The sequence below is a fragment of the Mucor velutinosus genome, assembly GCF_035048745.1.
Source record: "Mucor velutinosus strain NIH1002 chromosome Unknown tig00001569, whole genome shotgun sequence".
In the NCBI taxonomy this organism is placed as follows: domain Eukaryota; kingdom Fungi; phylum Mucoromycota; class Mucoromycetes; order Mucorales; family Mucoraceae; genus Mucor; species Mucor velutinosus.
This window is the reverse complement of record NW_027041921.1, coordinates 1,829,700-1,851,748: the sequence shown is the minus strand read 5'-3', so window position 1 is coordinate 1,851,748 and position 22,049 is coordinate 1,829,700. Positions and strand designations below refer to the sequence as shown.

The 22,049-nt window shown below is 39.2% G+C and overlaps 5 protein-coding genes across 5 annotated transcripts; 3 read left to right on the top strand and 2 right to left on the bottom strand.

The window, feature by feature from the left end:
* Window positions 1–594: 594 nt before the first annotated feature.
* On the top strand, window positions 595–1,029 carry ATC70_012803 (uncharacterized protein; the record flags this gene model as incomplete). Its single annotated transcript, XM_064831973.1, has 1 exon — window positions 595–1,029. The coding sequence occupies one exon, from the start codon at window positions 595–597 to the stop codon at window positions 1,027–1,029; it is 435 nt and encodes a 144-aa protein (XP_064678253.1).
* A 3,390-nt stretch (window positions 1,030–4,419) lies between these two features.
* ATC70_012802 (uncharacterized protein) lies at window positions 4,420–6,456 on the bottom strand (the record flags this gene model as incomplete). Its single annotated transcript, XM_064831972.1, has 1 exon — window positions 4,420–6,456. One exon carries the CDS (start codon window positions 6,454–6,456, stop codon window positions 4,420–4,422), a length of 2,037 nt encoding a protein of 678 aa, XP_064678252.1.
* A 227-nt stretch (window positions 6,457–6,683) lies between these two features.
* On the top strand, window positions 6,684–9,248 carry ATC70_012801 (uncharacterized protein; the record flags this gene model as incomplete). The annotated part of the gene is made up of 1 exon (XM_064831971.1): window positions 6,684–9,248. The coding sequence occupies one exon, from the start codon at window positions 6,684–6,686 to the stop codon at window positions 9,246–9,248; it is 2,565 nt and encodes an 854-aa protein (XP_064678251.1).
* Window positions 9,249–9,393: 145 nt separating this feature from the next.
* ssh4_3 (Protein ssh4) lies at window positions 9,394–11,234 on the bottom strand (the record flags this gene model as incomplete). Its single annotated transcript, XM_064831970.1, has 6 exons — window positions 9,394–9,609; window positions 9,667–9,956; window positions 10,013–10,129; window positions 10,179–10,930; window positions 10,983–11,032; window positions 11,088–11,234. 6 exons carry the CDS (start codon window positions 11,232–11,234, stop codon window positions 9,394–9,396), a joined length of 1,572 nt encoding a protein of 523 aa, XP_064678250.1.
* A 5,213-nt stretch (window positions 11,235–16,447) lies between these two features.
* EFG1 (18S rRNA maturation protein) lies at window positions 16,448–16,636 on the top strand (the record flags this gene model as incomplete). Its single annotated transcript, XM_064831969.1, has 1 exon — window positions 16,448–16,636. The coding sequence occupies one exon, from the start codon at window positions 16,448–16,450 to the stop codon at window positions 16,634–16,636; it is 189 nt and encodes a 62-aa protein (XP_064678249.1).
* Between the last annotated feature and the right edge of the window lie 5,413 nt (window positions 16,637–22,049).

The window sequence follows — 22,049 nt, the reverse complement described above, 5'->3', positions numbered from 1 at the left end:
GATTCCAACCATCTAAATCCAAAATACAGCTTTCCAAGCAATCTTAGACCATCAAGAACATTTTTTTTTTACCGCCCTTGATTCTTTGGTGGATTCGGGAAAATGCCGTTGTTGAATTTCATGATAAGAGAACTAAATTCAAGGCCAATGTTCCAGATAAACATTTCAGAATAATAAAGTGGCAAAAACTAATGTTATTTGGCGGGAGGATACGGGAAATTTCGTTGATTCTACCAGAAATTTGTACATCAGCTAAACGTGGACATCTAGATGTCGAGTATTAGCTCTCAACATGCCTCGGAAGCCTATCTAAAAAATAGATATCACTGTACAAAATTGCTCTGTTGATCGATAGGCACTTTTATGAGATGATTGAGAAGCAACTGCGGGACATTTTTGAGTATTACTGCCATCGATTAGATTACGCGATGATGTACATATCAAGTGGCGGGAAAAGAAGGGTCTGGCAAATACCCTTTCCGCCCCTGGAATAGGTTATCTTCCACAAATATTCGACATTTAGTATAAAAGCTCCACCTTTTTCTGCATGTAATCTGAATCTCCTCCATCTCTTTCCATTATCAAACCACAAACATGTCTCCTACAAGCACTTTAAGTAACTCTAGTTACTACAACAACAACAACAACAACAACAACAACAACACATACTTGCATCCACTTGAAACTGCTACTGGTACCTTCATTGAAAGAAGAAATAGCTGTAGAAGATTGAGCATATCATCGGATTTAAGCGATCAAGAACCAATTGAGCCTACAAGAAGGGCCAACAGCAATGCCAGCCATTGGAACCAGCTCATTTCACAATTTGATTCACAACCTGATATGGTGCAATTAATACAGCTTTGTAAAGCTGAAGAAGACAGACGTCGCCAAGAGGAATCCAAGATGAAAATGAAGGAGTATCAAGTGTTGCGTCAATTACAACATTTGCAAGAAAGACAATCTCTTGATATCAAAAAGTCTCAAAAGGAATTGGACCTCCATTTGCCTCCTTTATCTCACAAATAGCTATCACATCATTTCATATACATTCATCATGACTATAGACATTTTTCCGTGTAGTTTAGACATATATCCTTGACATCTCTTTTTCTTTTCATCATCTAAACTATTAAATAAACTCAATCTTTGTACATATATTAACACACTAAAAATCACGGCTCTAATTAAGTTGGTCTAATATATGTTTATTAAAAGTCAAATATCCAACAGCTTGTAACCCGTTTTCATATCAATCGTATGTAACACCTTGCACTTTTGATTCAGTTCAAGATAATCTGCAGCTGAGTTGAAGCGTTGCACAGTGGATGAGCATTGACGCTTGCTGTTCTGTGGTCCAGACTCAGAATAGCTGGATTATCACTGATAGTATATGCGACAGAAGGATGCTAACGATATGAGTTCTGTTTATCATGTCACTTGATGGACTTGATCAAGGCTCTTGATTGGGGTTTTCATTATGTAATCCAATGATATTGTTGGTTGCTACTGCAGCTCTTTTTTTTCATTATGTGTAACATTTTCGTAATAGGGATACGGGTTTATCCAGGCAGAACTGTATACTGGATAAAGATGGTACCATTATTCCTGCTTGTTTAAAATAAAAAAAATATATATATAACGCTGTATATCTTAAACAGCAAAACGGGGTTTCTCTGGATTTACACTACTGAGTTGAATACCTGTAGTGATGCCTATGTATCATCAGCGATACTTGTTAGTGTCGCTGTAGATAGCGCTATATCCGTAATTCGATATCTAAGGATCCAAGCGCTGATTTACATTTGTCTATAAGACCAAATGTTATCTTGAATACTACAACTTGAGCTTACATAAACTGACGACAAAAAAAAAAGTAACATTTGACAAACAACCAAAACGTTGGTCTTCTCTTGTGCATGCGTTCTTCGTTTGCTCATATTAAAAGTACAATAAGCTTTTTTTTGATCTGTCTGGCATCGATATGATTCTTCCGTGTAAACCCGCTTAAATCAGCTTTCTATACATCAAGTTCGAAAGGCGACTTTTTTTGAGATTGACCATGTTGGACACATGCTATCAGTGAATGGTGTCATCTTTTGAGAATATGGCGAGAAAACATGATGAATTCTGCTTTGATATTCAAAGAGAATGCTTTCATTTGATCTGTGTTTATCATCTACGGCTACTTGCGTGGTAAACCTTGTACATTCATGAATTCCATGATGTTACACTGGGAGTAACAAGCTATTTTGATTTACAGACCCTTCATAATCGTCTTATCGCTTGATCTCCATAAAGAGATAAGTACACGTTTGCACAAGTAGAGGTCAGGAAACGATTGTATAGAAATTGATATAGTGACAATGGAGACGCTCTTCTTTGCTTGATCAGCTACTTTCTTCATCAAACAAGCAGCTGTGCAAATCAATTGTCTTCATATTACGAGCACCACGGAAAACAGGCTCTGTAAGAGGCAAGCTTTTGAATATGCAGTCGATATGGAGCTTCGATAAGCGTTGAAAATCCTCCAATTGCTTCGAGATCCTATGAGGACTATTGCCGATAAGTGGTGGAATTTTCATTTCTTCGAGTGGTTCTTTGAGTAGAAATACTGTTTGCTTGTTGGTATCTATGAGATGTTGCAATTTCATTTCTGAGCCTTGTACTGTCTGAGCCAATATTTGGTAAAAGCGTATGTCTGTATACATGGCTGATATTCTCTCTATACTCGGTGTTATTGCTAATCGAAGCGAGTGAGCCGTAACATTCGAAAAATATGCTCGACCGCCAAGGCAGATTTCTTTGATAATAATGTTTGCTCTCTCTGGCTTTTTGAGAAGATGCTCGTACAAAGATGTTGAGTTGTATCTTTGAATATACAACTGTCTGCTAAGCATGGCACATTCCGCAGGACCATCCAAGCTTTTGCTGGCCAGTCTACATTCGCCAAGCTGCTTTATAGTACTGTTAACATGTTGGAAGAATAGCCTCTATATTTCGGATGATCTAAAACCTGCTTGATTGTCGTCATACTACCAGAATCGTTTTGTGGACAGATGGTGAATTGAGCTAAAGTGTCTAGTACAGTATACGTTCAGTTTATCGCGAGTACCATAAGGAGCACTTATGAATGGTTCAAGTCAGGCTCATGCAGTTGAGGCTTCATTCAACATATTAGCTTTATAAATTTTGCTCAAATGGCAGTGTGTATTTACTTGGTGATGATCCAAAGTGCCAAATCCGGCTTGATATTGAATAACAAATCAATTCGTGCATCCAATAAACGCAAAAAGCATATCTCGATATTCTCTGATAATACAATAATGCTGTCTGTGCTATTGTAGAGGTTTTTCTCAAAAGCAATTCTTACTTGGCTTGTATCTCATTTATTTGTATCTTCTTTTTTCCTTTATTGTTTTATTCGTGAATCCTATAAGGTTGTTTAATTGAATAATAACTCCTGTAGTAGATCAGTTCATGGATGGGTAGATAGCAGACTTGCATTAGCTCTCATTACTCAAAACTACGCAAAATTTGTGTGCATTTGGTTCGCGTTTTCTCGCGTTAAAAGTCGTTTCAGGCCACCAGAAAAGCGCTAAACAGTTGCTCTTATCTGGCAGTTACTTTCTGACACCTTTGCTCGACTTTCTGGGGATCAAAAAAATATGGTCAAAAATCGACCAAAAAGCATGAGGTACCCCCCTCATGGTGTTCATTGAAAATCAAACGATCGCGTTTTTGACCACAAAAATGAAGACTTTTACTAATGTATATATTAAATCAACATGTTGCTCTCGATCCAGAGCAACGTATAATGCTTTGTTTGCAAAACTTTTATATGTAAAATCTCGACATTTTGGGCAAAAACCTCATTTCATATTTTCAAAAACTACTCGGCAAGTTTACTTGAAACTTTTGTCGTTAAGAGCACCATTGGATGCGCCTTGAAAAGCACATCAAAGAAGCTTAAGGAAGTTTGCGATCATTCGCACATTTCATATAGTCGAATCTAGCAAAATAGTTAAATTAAGTCGAAATAAATCAAAATTTGGCCAATCTAGAACAGAACTTGAGCGGTGATTTAAATAGCGGTTTTGGCTGTTACTTGGTGGTAGCAAAGCCAATGCCTTTGTAAAATCATGAGGGCAGACGACGCTTTTGAAGCTACCACGAAGTAGACTATGAGCTGCAAAGTACTATTGCGTAATTTGGCTAGTTCACTTTGATTCTGTTATGTATATTCCTATTTGATACGTAGACATATGATACTATGAGTAAAGCGACTCCTTTTAATAACACGCCATCCATAATATAGTCTCTATTTATTGATAAACACGTTAAATGTGAACACACCTTACTTGACCATCGAGCTACTAGTCTGTATATATATATATATATAAACGTGATGAAAAAGGACTAACTCTCGGCACTCGCAGTGTCTGGCTCGTCCACAAGTTGAGATGCATCCTCAAAATCATCCACTGGTTCTTGTTTGGGCCACTTGATTTCATTGTAATTATACTGCATGCGCCGGATGGAACTACATCTTACATGAATAAATCCAAATTGAATATCATCTCTCCAGCTCTTTTTCGGCAAATATCGATCCACCATAAAGCCATTCATGCCCATTTGATCACGGTGATAATTTTTTGTATAATAATCTGCCATGTATTCCAAACTTTTCACTTCCTCTAGTCGCAATCGTCGTAATGCAGACGGTGGGTACCGCAGCCTGCCATCGGTCAATTCATATAAATGATACCAGGATGCCAAATGAGGATAACAAGGTTCGTATTCAGGCAGCCTCTCTGTGTAGCGCGCGATTCGCTTCTTCACTGATGTGAACTGAGTAACAGCAAAGAGATTGGGTGAGGTACCACTTCCTAGATTGCCTTCCAATCGAGGTACATTGATCTTATTCAGGTCGGAGATACGCAGGAAATCAAAGTGATGACTAGGCATGTCAATCCGCATCTCCATTTCACGAGGCATCCAAGAACATGTGAGAATTTCCATGTGTTTTAAATCGGGACATCTTGCGCCTAGATACCGAAACAGCTGCTTGGATACACGGCCAACAGCAATTACAATCTTCTTCAACGGGTGATAGTAATCTGCAGAATGCTTGTCATTGATAGTCAAGGCGCACCGTGCCAACGAGAGTCTTGTCAGATGATTGCAGTGATCCAAGATCATGTCGATGGGAATAGGATTAAAGTAAAATTTTCCGAAATCATCACTGGAAAGCTTCAAATAAACCAGTCGATGACATACTGAGAGCGGCTCCAAGAGTGCGGAAAGATCAATATGCGCATTGATCCACAAATCGAGATCCAGGGCTTTGATGGTCGAGCACTGTCCATCCAACACGGCATTCAATACACTGCTATCAAACCCCTTTCTGGAGAGAAAGATGTCTGTATTGTATCGCAATGTCAGCTTCTCTAGGCGCACATTTTTCTGTTCAAGTGTTGCAAAAAACTGTTCTCCAGGGAAATGTGATGCTTTGACGGATTCCAGATTGAGTGTGTGCAAGTGATCCACATGTTGGGCCATAGCTGCAAATGTTTCTCGAGTCGCTTCTCGGTCCAGCTTTTGAATCGTGTCGTCAAAATTGACGAATGCATTCAAGTCAAATCGCAGGTCCAACACTGTCAAGTTGGGGTAGATTTTAGCGAGCCATATCAGCCATACGGGATCATCTATGCTCAAGTTCCTCAGACTGAGGTGCTTCATCTGTGGATTGACGGAAAGCGAATCCTTATGCATAGTTGACTTCATAATATCGAGCTCTGATTCCGTCGCTGTCAAGCACACTGTATGTATCTCTATGCTGGTCAAATGACTACACACCAGATGCAGCATCTTCCATGTCACGCAGCTAAACTCCAACTGTCCTACTCGTGTGGTGGGGTTGTAGAATCCGTCCAATGTCAAATGTGTCAGATTGGTGCTGTAGCAAAGAAAGGGTATGAGCCAGTTTTGCAAGACGAGATCACGGACAATGCGCGCCCCAAGATCCAAATGTGTCAGCGTCTTTCCTGTCTCCCTGAGCGCCTTTTCGCCTTTGCCGAGGTCGTACACTTTTGGTATCTGCTTGATGTTCTTGAAATGGCTCAAAGCAGGCGGTTTATAGTGTCTCCATTCTAGAAACTCAAAGACTTCCATGTGCGGGCAGTATCTGCCAAGCAGTTGAAACTCTTCTTTTGTCAATCCTACTCTGTTCTTGATGTGCAATTGTCGAACGTAGGGGCCTACAAGGTCATCGTACTGGCTGACAATGCGCAAAAACTGCTTTAGCTGCCTTCTGTGCTGTATCACCACTGTATGCACCAACACTCGGTAAAGACTGGCATACCACCTCTTGGAGACTAACAAGCATTGTGCCTTGTCTTCACTGGGAAGAGTAGATACTATCTTTTCCACCAACTCAAACGGTACGTCCACCATGGATAATAATGCAAGAGAGAGAGAAACAAGAACCAATAAATGCGTTGTGCATTTGAATTTGTAGGGTAGTGCAAATATGACTAAAAAAACTCCACCACCTCATATTATTTTAAATCAAAAAGGCCCCGTGTTTCCCTACATTGCTCTTTTCTTCTTTTTTCATTTCTTACAACACACACACACACACACACACATATCATATCTTATTATACCATAGACGCATCAAAATGGCATCCATGGCCAATCATCAAGTAGATACAAACAGTGGTCTTCCTGTCATTCCTCTATCTCCTATTGCTCAGTCCTACATTATTTGCTCAAATGCGCTGAATCTGGCTACCGAGAAACTCACTGAAGCTAAAAAGGCAAACCCTCCTGTTCAGGTCGGTGTCCTGAGAGGTCTTTTAGAGACTTCAAAAGTTGAAGCCCATCGACTCAACTCGCTCACTCGCAAGATGCAGTCGGTTGAAGCAGCAACTGCTCTGTTTTGGGATTCTGATGCGCTGGCTCGTCAAATTGCGGTGATCGATTGTCAGCTCTATGGGAATGCGTTCCTGGATAAGCGCTCGCTTTCACAGTTGGATCAAGAGCAGACCAAACTCGTCCATCTTGTCGATTTTCACCACTATCTTTCTCACAGCGTTGCTCATCAACTCATCTATTGGGCAGAGCTCGTTAGTAATTCAGAGCTGGCTGCTGAGGTAGTACCACCTGTGCATCCCACCAAAGACTCTCTCGTCACTCATTTTGTGCGTGTGGCTTATTTACTGCTGCATGCATATCGTGATTTCTCTGGCTTTGCTGCCATCATCAGGGCACTCACATTTCCCGAAGTGAGAAGACTCAACAAGAAGCTATGGCACAACTGCAGTTCCAGAACAAAAGACATGTTTCGTGAGCTGGCCAACATGGTGTCTCCCAGCAAGAACTATGCAGCCTATCAAGTGGCGCTCAGAAGCAAACTGGAATTGTATGTGCAGGGACATGGAAGTATGATGATTGCTGTACCTTGGATCCAACCTCATTTGCTGTCAATCCGCTCTATTGTCACTGCTTACACGGCAGGCGATAATGAAGACCAAATGTCGTTGGGCGACATTGTTCTCTCGGCTCCTGGCGCTCGCAAACTGAACATGGAGCTCTCCATCTTGGAATTATGCCAGCAGAATAACTGCTCCAGCGACTTTTCATTGCAAGACATTCTCTCCACGGGTGGATTCTATCAACTCAAGCCCAACAACAAGCGAGCTTCTATGGCTGCCAGCGCTACCAAGGCAATTCATATAGAGGGATTGCGGGCTGCTGTGATTCCTGTAGCCAACCTTAATCATTTAGCACCAGGAGAACAACTCACTCACCACTGGCTTGTGTCACGCGTGTATCTCCGTAAAGATCAACTCATAAATGAAAGTATTGAAGTGGAGCCCTTGAAGGCGGGAGAAACCATCACTTGCGATTCGGATGAGTTCGAGGAAACGAGATTTGTTCAGCCGCCTGTCAGTAGAGCTACTTCAAGACGTACAAGCTTTGTGCCACCGGACAAGCAAGATCAAGAACAATACATGGAGCAAGAATTGGTGGATATGTCTGTCAAGACAGTGCCGTCTTCACAAGCTGCTGAAGATGTTGGTAATGAGGACGATGAAGACGAGAATGATGACAGCAGTGATGAAGGCGGACTTGACGCAACCCATAAAGCAACCGAGAGTAATGAAACTGCAAACACACCATTGGTTGATCCTGTACAAGAAGTAATTGCAGAGCACGAGGTTACACCACATTCAGTAACAACAGAGGCAACAGTAGCTCATGTAACAGGCGAGAATCCCGCAGCAGCAGCAGTAGCAGCAGTAGCAGCAGCAGCAGTTGTGCCTGAAGAAAGCCAGTCTGCCAAAGTGCAACAAGACGACCTTGTTGAAATTATTGTTGGACAAGAGCAAGCATTCCAGGAGGTGGATCCATTGTCGGTCGAGCTCATGGATGTTGAGCCTCAACCCGCCGAATCAAAGGTAGTAGGATTGCAGTCCATGGAGCCCGTAGCCGTCGAATTGAAAGATGTGGAACCAAAGCAAGTCGAATTGAAAGAGGTGGAGAAGTCTGTCGACATTACTGAGGAAGAACAGAAACAGAATGAGCAAACAGAACCAGTACATCAGCAAGAGCCAGGGTCATTGAAGCCTGATTCAAATGAGACCAAGGCAACACTAGCTTCTTCAACTGTCTCCTCGTCCAACTCAACTTCTGCCAGCAAACAGAAATCCAGACTATCACCCACAGCACCTGAATTTGTGCCTGGAAGCAGTAACTATGGTCAACCCAAAAAGACAGAAAGTATTGCCACCAGCACCACGGAGGAGAAATGGTGCGGTTATCCTACCCAAGAAGAAGATGAAATTGCAACACTAGCTACTAATACAGAATCCGAGAAATGGGTAGGATACCCAGTTCCTGCCGATAAGCAAGCAGTGGCACAACAGCCTGACGAGGAAGAGGAGGAAGAAGATGAAGTTTGGAAGGGATATCCTGGACCTAATAGCAGCACCGATAGTCCTCGTCGAGCCTCTTCTCAATCCGAGACATCTGAAGAATGGAAAGGCTACCAAGCAACCAAGATGGAGGCGACATGGCAGAGAGAAAGTGCGCTCAAGGTGCAGGAACATGAATGGCAAGGCTATGCTTTAGAGACGTTGGACGAGGATGAATTAGATTCTAGTACCATGATGGATGGCGAATTTGAAAAGTCGCGGCAGGCTCGTGGACATAAGCAACACGGCAAGAAGATGGCCTTTTAAATGACATGATATGATTCTATTTACTTGAAATTATTGCTACTATATACTATATGAATTTATACTTGACAACAAACAAACAATACAAAATAAAATACCGAGACATATACCCTTCCCTTCAAAATATAAAAACTGCCCCCCACTTGTTTTATTCTGGTACAGCACTCTTCTTTGCCGCTGCTCTTGTATGTGAGCTAGCTGTTGTATCAGTGTCTGCCATCTTGAAGATCTTGATCTGTTCTACAGCATCATCTAGCATCTCCTTGGCCAAGAGATACACTTCAGTGCCTTCCTTGTTGTACATGAGCGAGTTGTTTAGCATCAGCACAATGTCCCTCTCAAACTCGGTTGTTGTAGTGATAATCTATATACCGTCTCATCAGCCATTGACAAATGCCTCTCCCAATGATTATATACTTACTCCATCCCGAATGCGGTTCTTAACAGCTTTGAGATCCATGGGTCGTTTGACAATCTCATAATAATGCGGTGCAATGTTTTCCTTGATAGGATTCATAAACATGGCGCCGTTTTTGTGATTTGCAATCTCACGCCATAGCAGGTTGATGTTTTTGAGCCAAGATTTGTTGCGTTGATCGTCCCGTCTTCTACTGCTCCGTTCATGGGTAGGTGTAGCCGCATTGCTTTCACTGCCTGCAATGCTCTCCGTGCCATCTCGTAAATCGGCGGGTGTTGTACCTCGACTTACATCTATGGCATGGTGTTAATATTTCTTCCTGTCCCAATGCGACCCATTCTAAACTTACCTGTTGAATAATCGGTTCTACTGGTGTCAATGGCAAGTGGCTCATGATCATCTAGTCTGCTCTTTTTGCTGCTTTTCAAGTCGTCCTCTTCCATGTCTGTGTGTTCTGGCAGTTTTTCTACTAGGATCAATCACTGTACATCTTATGATGAGCACAAGTTGCTTACCTGCTACCGAATCCACAATGAATGGTGCTTGATTGTCCACCTTTTGCCTCTTCAAATCTGGCACTTCTATGCCTTCATTCTCGTCTGAATGGCGTTTTAATGATATTGTTTCGTCTCTTTGTTCACGGTGCTCCTCTGATCCAAGTGCTGTTTGTATGCTATCTGAAGCTGCGGTGGATTTTGCCACTGTTGATGCAGCTAGAATAGTATCATCCGATGGAACAGGATTATTCTCAATGGCAGCCATCTCCTTCTGCTGCTCGTCGGTTGAGATAGGTGGTGCATCTTCTTTACGAACATCTCTTGTTTCATTTTCTACGTTTTCTGTTTCTACTTTAGCTGCTTCTTCAGCCTCGGTCTCTTGTTCTGCTAATTTCTCCATGGTCTCACCAGAGGGTAGTGGTGATTGCTGCTTATCGGATGTACTAGAAGCTTCAGCAGATGGTGTAGCTTGCTTGCTATTTTCCATTGTTTCTGGCTGAGGAGAAGCTGTTGTTGCCATGTCTATGGCTCCATTAGGAGTATTTGTAGAATCTGCTTCTTTTAATAGCGCTTTCTCTTCCAAGGTCGCTGACAATCCTAATAGTTGATTATCCCATTTTCCAGCTCGAATATCGTCAATCTCTGCTATGAGTGTCAAAAACTTTTCTTCGTCTTCGTTGATTGCTTTCTTTAATTCCTCTAGTCGTAGAGTATAGAGCTGTCGTGCTAATTGAACCACTACTGGCATATCGTTTGTGGAAGCACCTTTTCTACATAGAGAGTGTGAGTATGGATATTGGTATCACGGATACCACTAGTTACTTTTCTTTGTTCAGTTCTGAGACCATTGAGTAATACTGGTGTGAGCAATTCTAAGAACGGTATTTTTAGTGTTCAAGTAGGTATGTGTGCTGTTTGTAAGCTTACCTTTTGATTAAAATAGTCTGATGGACGATCCAATAGAGCATGGTGCTTAAGGTTTCTTGCTACTTGAAACCAATTATCTTCGCCGTATTTATACACTGCTTGCGAGAGTAATAGCTTTTCTAATATGGTCCATTCTAATGAAGACATTCTGAAGTTGTGATTTCTGTGAAAAAAAAAAGTGTATCAAGACAAAAAGGCAAAGCGTGCCCGTGTGGTTTTGAAAGCAACTTTATAATTGCTCGCGACGCTCCGCAGGAGAGTCATTTGAGCTGAAAAACAGAACTCTTACTTCCTATAACACTTGGCTCTATCACCAAGGATTGTATGATTACCACTTTCAAGCTAAATTTGCACCTCTATCATCTACAAAGTTATAGATTATGTTCGCGTATTGATGATAGTGCAACTGATGAGACAGCAGCAGTAATATTGGGTTTACATTCTTCAGGACATCTTCTGAATTTGCCGGCCAAATTTAAGCATCTAAGTCGTATTTGATCTAGCATACCAACCTTTAGTATTTCTTTGGGCATTTTTGAAGGTCCATCTAATGGCCACGCTTTTACAATCAAAAAAGCTAATGCGCAATCTTTGAAAGATTGAAATGAGTTTTATTTGACCAGAATACCAAGTAGTCGTTGAAAGCAATCCTTTGGCGCCTATGAGAAAGTCTTGAACAGCCTGCTTTACGCCAAATCAGCGATCAAATGTAACAAAATCCGACGACAGGAACAAGCTGCTTTCAGAGCTCTAGCATCAATATCTCAAACCTCTATTGTGGATGGCTCCAGCCTGGGAATTGAAAATCACCCAAACGTATAATTTTCAATAGTAACCATTGTTTTCTGTTCCTAGTCTGTTTGTACAGAATAATAGTTCGCATCGAATGGTATTGCTCTGGATAGTTATCCCGGTTGAGTTAGCAATTGTATAGCTTACAGCGTTGAAACACCGTAACCTTTTTATATCGTTTTACTTTACACTTTCCTCGTTTAATTATTTGGCAACTAATGTAGCGACTGAAAATCCTTTTGTGTGTTTAGCAACCCTTCAAATTGGGTATGTAATATTCCTGATAAGAAGTCTCTGTCAGCATCAATATAGGGCTTGAAAAAAGCCGTTCCTTCTTGCTGAGATGCGCAGCACAGCTTTAACCTCTGCCAAATAACAATGAAGCAAGCTGCCAGCAAACGGGTTTGAATAGAACAATTCCCAGCATAACATCCATTTATCTAGCACTCGTAATCACTTGTAATTGGCAGGTTCCATATGAAGGTCATGGTTCAACGCTGGCTTATTTTGAAAATTATCAATTTCTCATCAGTGCTCTGTATGCTTCAGTGTGCTTAATTAGAGCATCATGTCCGCCCAGTTTAACTGTACTGAACTGACTACAAGTAGATACCGTGTTTAATCTCGTTCTGAGATGTGTATGGGCAATACCGAATAATATATTCAATAGAAAGAAGGTAAGGTTTCTATTTAATGCGGAAATAGACATTAAGTTTAGTATTACTAAATAGTGTAGATCAAAGAATTTCCTATCGAATGAGCCTTGACTCAAAGCTCTAGCATGCTTCTATCATGAGATATTGACAATTTTGTGTTTACGAAGAATTGATCACCCAAACTTTTCCCTTGCTATTATAGGCAAATTTTGACCAAAAATCGATGACTTTCCACGATACTTTTTTTGGCCATATCTTGACAAATACTCAGCGGATTTGCACAAGTCAAAGACCATACGATAGCCCTACGCTATATCCATCATATTTTGAGTGTTGAAAGTACCAGATGTATGTTCCCTTCATAAATTTGCGGAAAATCATATATTTTATGAGCTACGAGCAGCGGATTTTTTAAAATTTTATCATTTCTCTATAAAAACTATACCATTCTATAGAGAATTGAAAAACAAACAGAAGCTTTTAAGCTTGAAGCTTTCGTTCACTTAATAAAATCTAGTGGTATGGCCCTTTGAAAATTGATCATTTAGACTATTTTCCGCCATTACTCATCCATATCACTCTCTATAACCTCAAATCAAACATGACCTAGTCATAAAAACTAACTTCTACAACTTTTACTACACAAACATCCCACATTCATATAGTCATTTAAAAATTTTTACTAGCAGCATCTATTCAAAATTAACCAGTTGTGAAAACCTTAAATTTCTCGACAACTATGTCACCTACGCAAATATAAATTGCACCATCGTTTAGAGGGCAGAAAATTGGTATAGAAACATGCTAGTCTCAAGACTCTAACATCAATATTTAGAAAATCGATTTTCGATCGTCCAAAAGTTGAAAACCTCAAAATCAAAAAAACATTTTGTACATCCAGGTCTTGATAAGTAAAGAAATTAGAGTCATGTGAAACTAAAATATGTTGTAGAATAATGATATTGGGTCAACTTCTAAGTGGGAACATTATATTGGAAATGCATACTTCATGAGATAATCGACATTGGAGACGCTATTTTTAAGCTGGGGAATATACATACTTTAAATTGGAATCGCTATTATTCTTGAATAAAGCAAGCTACAGTTGTCTAGTCTTGACAACAAGATTTTTCAACATGTCAGATATCTATTGATAACTTGAAAATAGCAAGTTAATATGGCTCTTTTCGTACGCTCCGATTTTTAAAATGCTTGGTCAAATTCATACTTGTGTGGTGTACACATGCGAAGGCTAAACGGAGATTCAATTTCTATTGTTCTGAATGAGGATCCATGAGGTTCCGAAATCTATCGACCTTAAGATTACGCGTTTCTTGATAGTAAACACCCCTTCAAACTTATATAAAACTTGTAGAGAATTTAAAGAAAAATACAATGGTATCTATATCAGGTGTCTGATGCGTATTGTTCACCTGATATTCGGTGGGATAGCTTTTGGAATTTTCTGATTGTTTTCAAAAGATTAATCACTATCTGTCATCAAAACATTTTGTTAAGCATTACTAAACATTGTAGACCAAACAATTTCCTATCGAATGAGCTATTGCTTGAAGCTCTGGCATGATTATATCATGAAATATTGAAAATCTTGTCCTGACCAAAAAATCGTCACCATATTTTTTTGCTTGCTATCATAGGCAGATTTTGAAGAAAACCCCATGATTTTTCATGATACTCTTTTCTGACCATTTCTCGACAAATACTCACTGGATTCGCACAAAACAAACATCATTCGATAGCCCCACGTTATATCTATTATAATGTAAAAATTTCAGGGACTAGATGTATTTTCCTTTCATAAAGTTGTTCTAAATTGTGTATTTTAACGAATCTAAACAGAGGAGTTATGCAAATACTTACAGTGGAGTTATGTTAGCCAGGTTATTACTGGGTGTGATGAAGGACTTGCTTTAAATGGTACTAGTTTTGATAGTGTTTGTTAAGCACAAAGAATAAAAGGATTATTATTTGTAGCTTATAAAAAAATGTTTGATATTGTAATGAAATAGCCACCCAAACGCAACTTAATTGAAAACCAAAGTTCATCAAATAGCACTCATTCAAATTCATGCTATTTGGATCTATTAATGAAAGCGCTCAAATGTACATCAAAAACCCATTTAAAAATACTAAAGTAAAGATACACGCTTATATCGCACATCGTGTGAATGAATCACTCCTGATCACAGTGTATTCAATCACACCCATGATGGTCGTAATAGGTGATGGTATCTTTATCCAAATAGAATTAAATCAATAACAAGCATATTCAAATATGACAACTATGCCCTGCTGCTATAGTTGCACAATATCCCAGATAAAGGATTCCATGCTTCAATAACAAACATCACACTTTAAACCATCAAGGTTACTCAAATCGACCCTTATGGCCAGTGCTCCTGCATTGATTACCACTTTAAATCAAACATCAACAACATTTGCCAGATATCGCAATAGCAGCACCTATTGCTCTCTATCATCACTAATCCTACAAGCCAGATGCAAATGTATAAATACTCTTCTTTTTTTTACTCAATTCCAGGATCTTCAGTTCATTTTATACACAAAATAAAATACAGTTGATTTCTATTGTATATTACCTTTGCTTTATTTTTTTTGTGAAATCCATTAAACCTGATTTCACTGCAGATATTATAAAAACAAGAAAAGACTTATTTGAATAAGATCAGACACAAAAAAACTGAAGATTTATTGACGATGACAAGAATTATTCTATTTATACTAAGTTCTGAATGCCAAAGTAGCAATTTATTTTGTACAACGCTTATCACCTCTGGTGAACCTCAGCATTTAGATAGCTGAGATGCACTTCGATTATCATAGCTTGTCCATGTTGTTGCACAACACAGACGTATCTACCCATCAAGAATACCTTAATCTTTATAGACACTTGTAGCCCTTCTGGCACAACACGCGTTGCTTGAAACTACCAACAAAATGCTGAAATGTGCAGCAGAATACCATTTAAACATACTAAGGCCTATATAGGTAAGGATGCATCTTTATCTCGCACATTGTGTGAATGAGTCATACTCGATTGCAGTGCATGCAAACACACCCATGATGGTCGTAATAAGTGATGTTGTTATTTGTATCCAGATAAAATCAAATCAACAACAAACGTACTCAAACATGACAAGAATGCCATTATGCCATAGTTACACAATATTCACCAGATAGAGTTCTATACTTTAATAACAAATATCACACCTAAAACTTTCACGGTTACAACATTAAATCATGTCATGACGATAGATCATCTAAGTCCATCAAGGCTGCTCAAATCAACCATTATTGTCAGTGTTCATGCATTGATTACTACCGAAAATCAAATAGCAACATCATTTACCAGATATCTATCGCAATACCGTAACAGCACCTGTTGCTCTCTATTATTACTAGTCCTACAAGAAGGTTGTTACAAATGTATGAATACCCTTCTTTTTTTACTGTAAATTCCACGATCTTCCTTTCATCTGATACACAAATAGAATTTGATAGATATCTGTTGTATTTTATTATTGCTTATTTTTGTTTTTGTGAAATCTTTAAAAAACTGACTGATCTGCACACTACGGTATTTAGAGTAACGAGATATACTGGTAGGCTGTGGAAATACAATTAGAACTATCTGTCGAGCCACAGACTGTAGCATCACCTTCAGTTGCACCAACCACTGTCTTTGATCCACCCTCAACTGTAGAACCTCGTCAGGATGACAACCTTGATGACAAAGAGCCAGCTTCTTAAGATGAACAGGAGATCGTTCACCTCACCAGTGGGGAATCTGAATGTGAAGGCGGTGATACAACTGAGAGCTTTGTAGAATATACTAACTACCGCGACAGATACAATCTTGGTAAGGGCAAAATGAAGACTTCTACTGCTGAAGATGATACAGCACAGGAGGCTTCTCAGAAGCGTTCTACCAGGGAACTGGCTTCTATTCCACCGGAATCTGAACAAGAGGAATCTGCCAAAAAGGTTTTCAAGCAACAAGAGGACAACCATATGGACGTGGCCGAGCAAGGCAGCTCCTCCACAGCCAAATCATTATAATTTCAATGAGTGAATCAAACCGAACTAAGATTATCAAAATTAAGATAGGTTCCATCAACTGTAGGAACATTAACAAACAACATAATCAAAATACAACAGCACAATTTATAAGGTACCTCAAAGGAGAACTATGCAACATATTACTATGCCAGGAAACAAATATCCCCTCACACTCGTTTGACACTACTACAATTAATCTCAAATACCAGTTCCAATATCACCAAGCCATCTGGACCGGACACTGTGGAATAATCAACTTCAACCAAGCCTTACATTTGCAACAAGACCTTTGACGATGAAAGAGCTATATTGGCTAAACTCTCTCTTGTTGACAATAGTATGCCACCTATGTATATACTCAATATCTATGCACACGCTGATGATTACTACAGGGCTAGGAATCAACTCTTTAGCCAAATTATTACACACCTTAACACTATGCCCGAAATCATTCCTTCTCTCACATCCCTTTTAATTCCATTCAAGTTTGCCGTCAAATCAGTTCTGAAGTCATAAGGTTGTCAAATCTTATGCAGGTTTCTATCTAGTTTTCTAATAGTTTTTATGTATAAGTCACTTTGTTACATACACTTGTCCATCTTCTGATGCATTTGTTTTATTTCTAATTATTATCCTAATAAAACAATATCGTCCAAAAAAAAATGCAATTAGAACTGAATATATCTATCATGCTATTTCAAGATTGAAAGATGATGGTTAAAACTAGTGTAGGTTTCGAAGGTATCTTTCCTTATTTGACAGCGCCGTCACAGCAACAGGGTCTTGATTTTGAATGCGGGATGATTGCATAAGCCTTGAACTAGTTAACAAAGATGTGCTTCGTGAAAGTGCATCATTCACCATCAGTCTGGAACAAACAACAATGAAGATTCCAAATAGAATGTTCTTCATAGTAGATTTGACAGAGGAACGTTTCTCTGAACTGAAAGCCGCTTTCAGGGACGAAAAGTCATAGAGTACGATACTTCAGAAGCCAGTATATACTGTAGATTAGACGTTTGATAGTACCACACTAGTTCTTTGCATTACTGTCTGAGTCAAGCAATCGCAATATACCATGCATCTCTGCTCTTACTCAATCCTTTTCATGTATTACGCGTTGTATAATATGTTTGCCTCTTAGATATAATCTGTATCCTAAACACACACATGATACCACCAATATTCTGCAAATTTGAATTTTAACAGTATTTTGTCTACTTCTTTTACTCCCTTTTTACTGCATCACATACTAACTTTAGAATACATTCCTGGCATTAACATTTGCAAAGTATACCAAATCTAACAACTGCAGCTTTCATCTTATTGAATAAAGAATAATTTGAATTTTGATTATTAGGATGATACCATTTTATTACAAACAAATAATCATGACAAATGACAGATTAATGGGGTATCAGTTGGAGATCAACTAGTTATAACGTTTTGATGCTTCAGCCCCTGAGCCAATCAAATCGCTTGAAAACTCCGCTGTCCTAAAAAAATTTTTGCGAGGGTTTCCCCCTGTTTTGTTGTGAGGCAAAATTTTAAGCTCCGCTATATATAGCAATATAGCTGTTACTATCATCAAATTTCCCTCAGGTGCTAGAGCATGCCTTACTTACACCACCTAGCCTTAGATTCTGGCGTTGAGACTCTCAATCATCACTAAAGTAAGTAGCGATAACCAAGTGGAGGCAGCCTATCTACCTCCTAGCCTCGGATAACGTCTTGTTGAGCTTCAGGGATAGGCACATCCACACAACGTAAAAAAGGTATGCTTCAAAGAAACATAATAATAATAATAAAAGAAGAAAAGAACACACTATAGGAATACAGTATGTAAGCAGAAAAGGAACACTCGCACAAAAATGTGAGTCAAAAGAAAAGTATAATAACAAATACAACATTAAAGATGTTCAGAACAGCTCGTTGTTGTTGCAACAACAAAAATGCATACATCAGAAACGTGCATGGTAATAGTCGGATGTAAAGCAACATGGCACAAATACGCACAATTGCAAAAACAATAATGGTATTATAAGTTTGCAATACAACATAATGACTAATGTTGTTTCATGTAAAGCTACAGAGGAAACACTACCAACAAAAGAAAAAGAAGAAAAAAGCGCAACAAGGCAAACATGATGAATGCATTATCACGAGAAAGGAAGCAATAATATAAGCGTTCAAACAAGTTTCATATCATTGCGACCAGAAGAAAGAAGATACTTACCGCTTACCACAGCCACAGCTAGACCAGAAAAGTATAGGCAATCACCGGAGACAGACCAGGGAACAAGCATGCACCAGTTACAGTAGACCAGAGAAGACCAGATTAGCAGCAGCACCATCAGCAGCAACACCATCAGCAGCAACACCATCAGCAGCAACACCATCAGCAGCAACACCAGAAGTAACAACAGCATCATAGGAAGCCGAAGAAAGAGCGACACCAGAGACCAGACGAAGACTAAAGAAGCAACTGCTAAAGATAGAGACAAAAGAAGCAGCTACCAGACACAATAAGCCAAATAGGCAGACAGCAGAGATAGCAGGGAAGCAGTGACAGCAACATCCACGTCAAACAACAGGCAAAAGAAATATCAACGTTTTATAAATAAATACTTTTAGTGTTAGTTCTACACCTTCTTCCAGTGAACATAATCAAATAATACCTACTATATTACACTTCAGGGAGGTAATGCCAAGCTCTTCTAACAGCACACGACAGTGGTATCAGAAGTAAAAGTGCAATATTCAATCGAAACGCTTTCATAAAAAAATAATATGGTTTGATAATAAACGCGTTTTGCAAACGGGGGAAAGGGAGAAAAAAAGAAGGGCGGCGCCTTATCCGACGTCACTGTCAGTAGATTTGACCTCAGCCTTCTGCCGAGGCAGTTGAATTTGCGGTACTTGAATATGGATCTGTGCAGTGAGCATTTTCCTGTTCCAACTTGACTTGATTTTACATTTTCTAAACGTTTTTGTCAAACTCGACTATAGAAGTTGTCGTTGTCAATCTTTACATTCTAATGCATCTATGGAGAGTCAATTAAGACGTATCGAATGACGTTGGTTTTATTGAGATTTCAGAATAAAAATAATAAGCAATCTTCAAAGATGTGAAAATGGGTTTTTTGCGAATATGTCAAAATCTAACATATGAAAGTTTAATAAAAGTAGTTTCCAATGTTGCATTCCATCTCCACAATCAGTTTGATCTCATATGTATCATAGAAAAAGTCTTCATTTTTGAGGTGAAAAACGCGATTGTTTGATTTTCAAGAATTTTCCCTTGCTAGTAATCATGAAAATATGAGGATTTTCATGGATTTGCAATGACGCAAAAAATTTGAAATTAGGCATCAGTAAGTAAAGCGCAATCAAGAGGAACCGTTTGGTGCTATTCCAGGCGCCCAAAATGCTCTGTGGCTTGAGTTATTCGTGCTTGCAAATGGCTAGATTTGAACAGAATTTGACCTAAAAGGCGAAAGAGGTTGTGTTGCCAAGCGAGTAAGTAAATCACATCTCTACTTGATGATCATCCAGATACTCAGCATTTTACAAAGCTCAAGTATTAAGTGATAGATGCCTTTGTTGTAATTCTGAGGCATATATCTTGCTTTTTGAAATGCGCGCGCTACTACTATTATTATAGTAATTTGAAGACTTGAGCGGCAATGACATTATGCAAATATGAATCTAGCAAATTGATCGGATTGAACGGGATGCTCGTTAGGTCAGCAGGGCACCTTTAATGGCCGTTCACAACAGAGATGTCATATCTAGCTGTAAAGCTAAACTCAAAGAAGTATATCCACAATGTTGGACATTCATAATTAACAAGAAGAAATGGCTGATAATACCAAACACGCTGAGCCAGTGTCAGCACAATCTAAGAAAAAAAACGACCAAATCATGTATCAAAATCGACTAACAGAGATTTATGATACTTACAAACCTTGGGATAAAAGAGTCGACATCTAGAAACTGGAGCGAAATCGGGTTTAAATAGGCTTAGGAAGCTACCCTGCCAAAAAGATCAGCTTTAGACAAATTATTCTAAATTAATCGCTCAAACGCTATTTTCTGCTATAATAGTGGCTCATATAAGTTTTCTGTTGCGCGCTAGCATTAGTCAATACACGCCCTAGATTTATTTTACAAACTTGAGCACCGTATGGACGCTTCTGTGCAATTGTTATTGAAGAAAGACGTATTTCTGCCATGGTAAACTCCAGATTTGGGAGCTAAAAACCCGATTTCTGAAAGAAAGCATCGTATGATTAAGCAATTTTAACTAGAACGTTTTCCAATACTTAACCCATCGATCCATAACACGTAACTACTCGTAATAAACAAATTTCATACAAAGGTCAGGGTTCCAAATTTACTGGTTTTTCATCATCAGTCATCAGTGACAATTCATCCAATCTCAAATCCAATTACGCCATCATTTTTCTCGCATCATTTCGTTATACTAGCGTACCACTTTAAGACGAATTTCAATTCAAGATTCGAAGAGAAATCAAACCTAAACAAAGAAAAGGCAGTGCGCAAAGGTTCCAAGGTGTAGCTCCTGCCGCAGGACTATTTGCTTAGACGCCATACTGGACTGTCTTGCAGACAGGATCAGGCCAACGAGATGAAGTGGAGCTCTTTTCCAAAGGCGTTTTACTCCCTTATACGGCGAATGTGCAATGAGTATAGCTTTATCACTAATGGCAGCCTTGAAAAGATGAAAGCTATCGAAAAGCAAAACTCGTTTTGAAGCTTCGTACATTTCTAGTGGATGGCCAGCCAACAATTCTTCGATCAGCAAGTCTATTATTTATGATATTTGGTGCAGTAGGAGCATGATACAAGGTGATCCTAAAGAGAGACCATCTCAAGCCGATAGAGTTGATGTAGCCTGCAGCTGCCAAAATCCAACACTTCCTGCAGTAGAAAAGTACGTGATGTTTGTGATTTGGGAGACTGAGCGTTGAATAATTCGGTATGGTAGAAGCTATCCGCAGTTTGTGTGTCATATTTTATTTCTAGTCAAAAGTATACAAAAGTACCTTCATTGAGATAGTTAAGCTGCAGCAGGAGATGTATAATGTAAATGATCGTCGCCAATGTCATTCTGTTTAATGGCATCACTCAAATCAGAGCTCGCTGGCATAATAGTCAGGCAATAAGTTGAACAATTTTGAAGCATTGAATACTTTTCATTCGTAGAATGGGTGTGTCGATGATGATATTACTAGTAGTAACATTTTATATGGCACATGGTGGAGCTCCTGAAAGCCCACTGTAGCGTATAAGGCTCATTTCTGTCGAGGCTTTGACAGAGGGCAGGTACAGACTATTAATCTGCATTGTTCTAATTCCAACATCAATTGACTTGTGCAAAATTGAATAT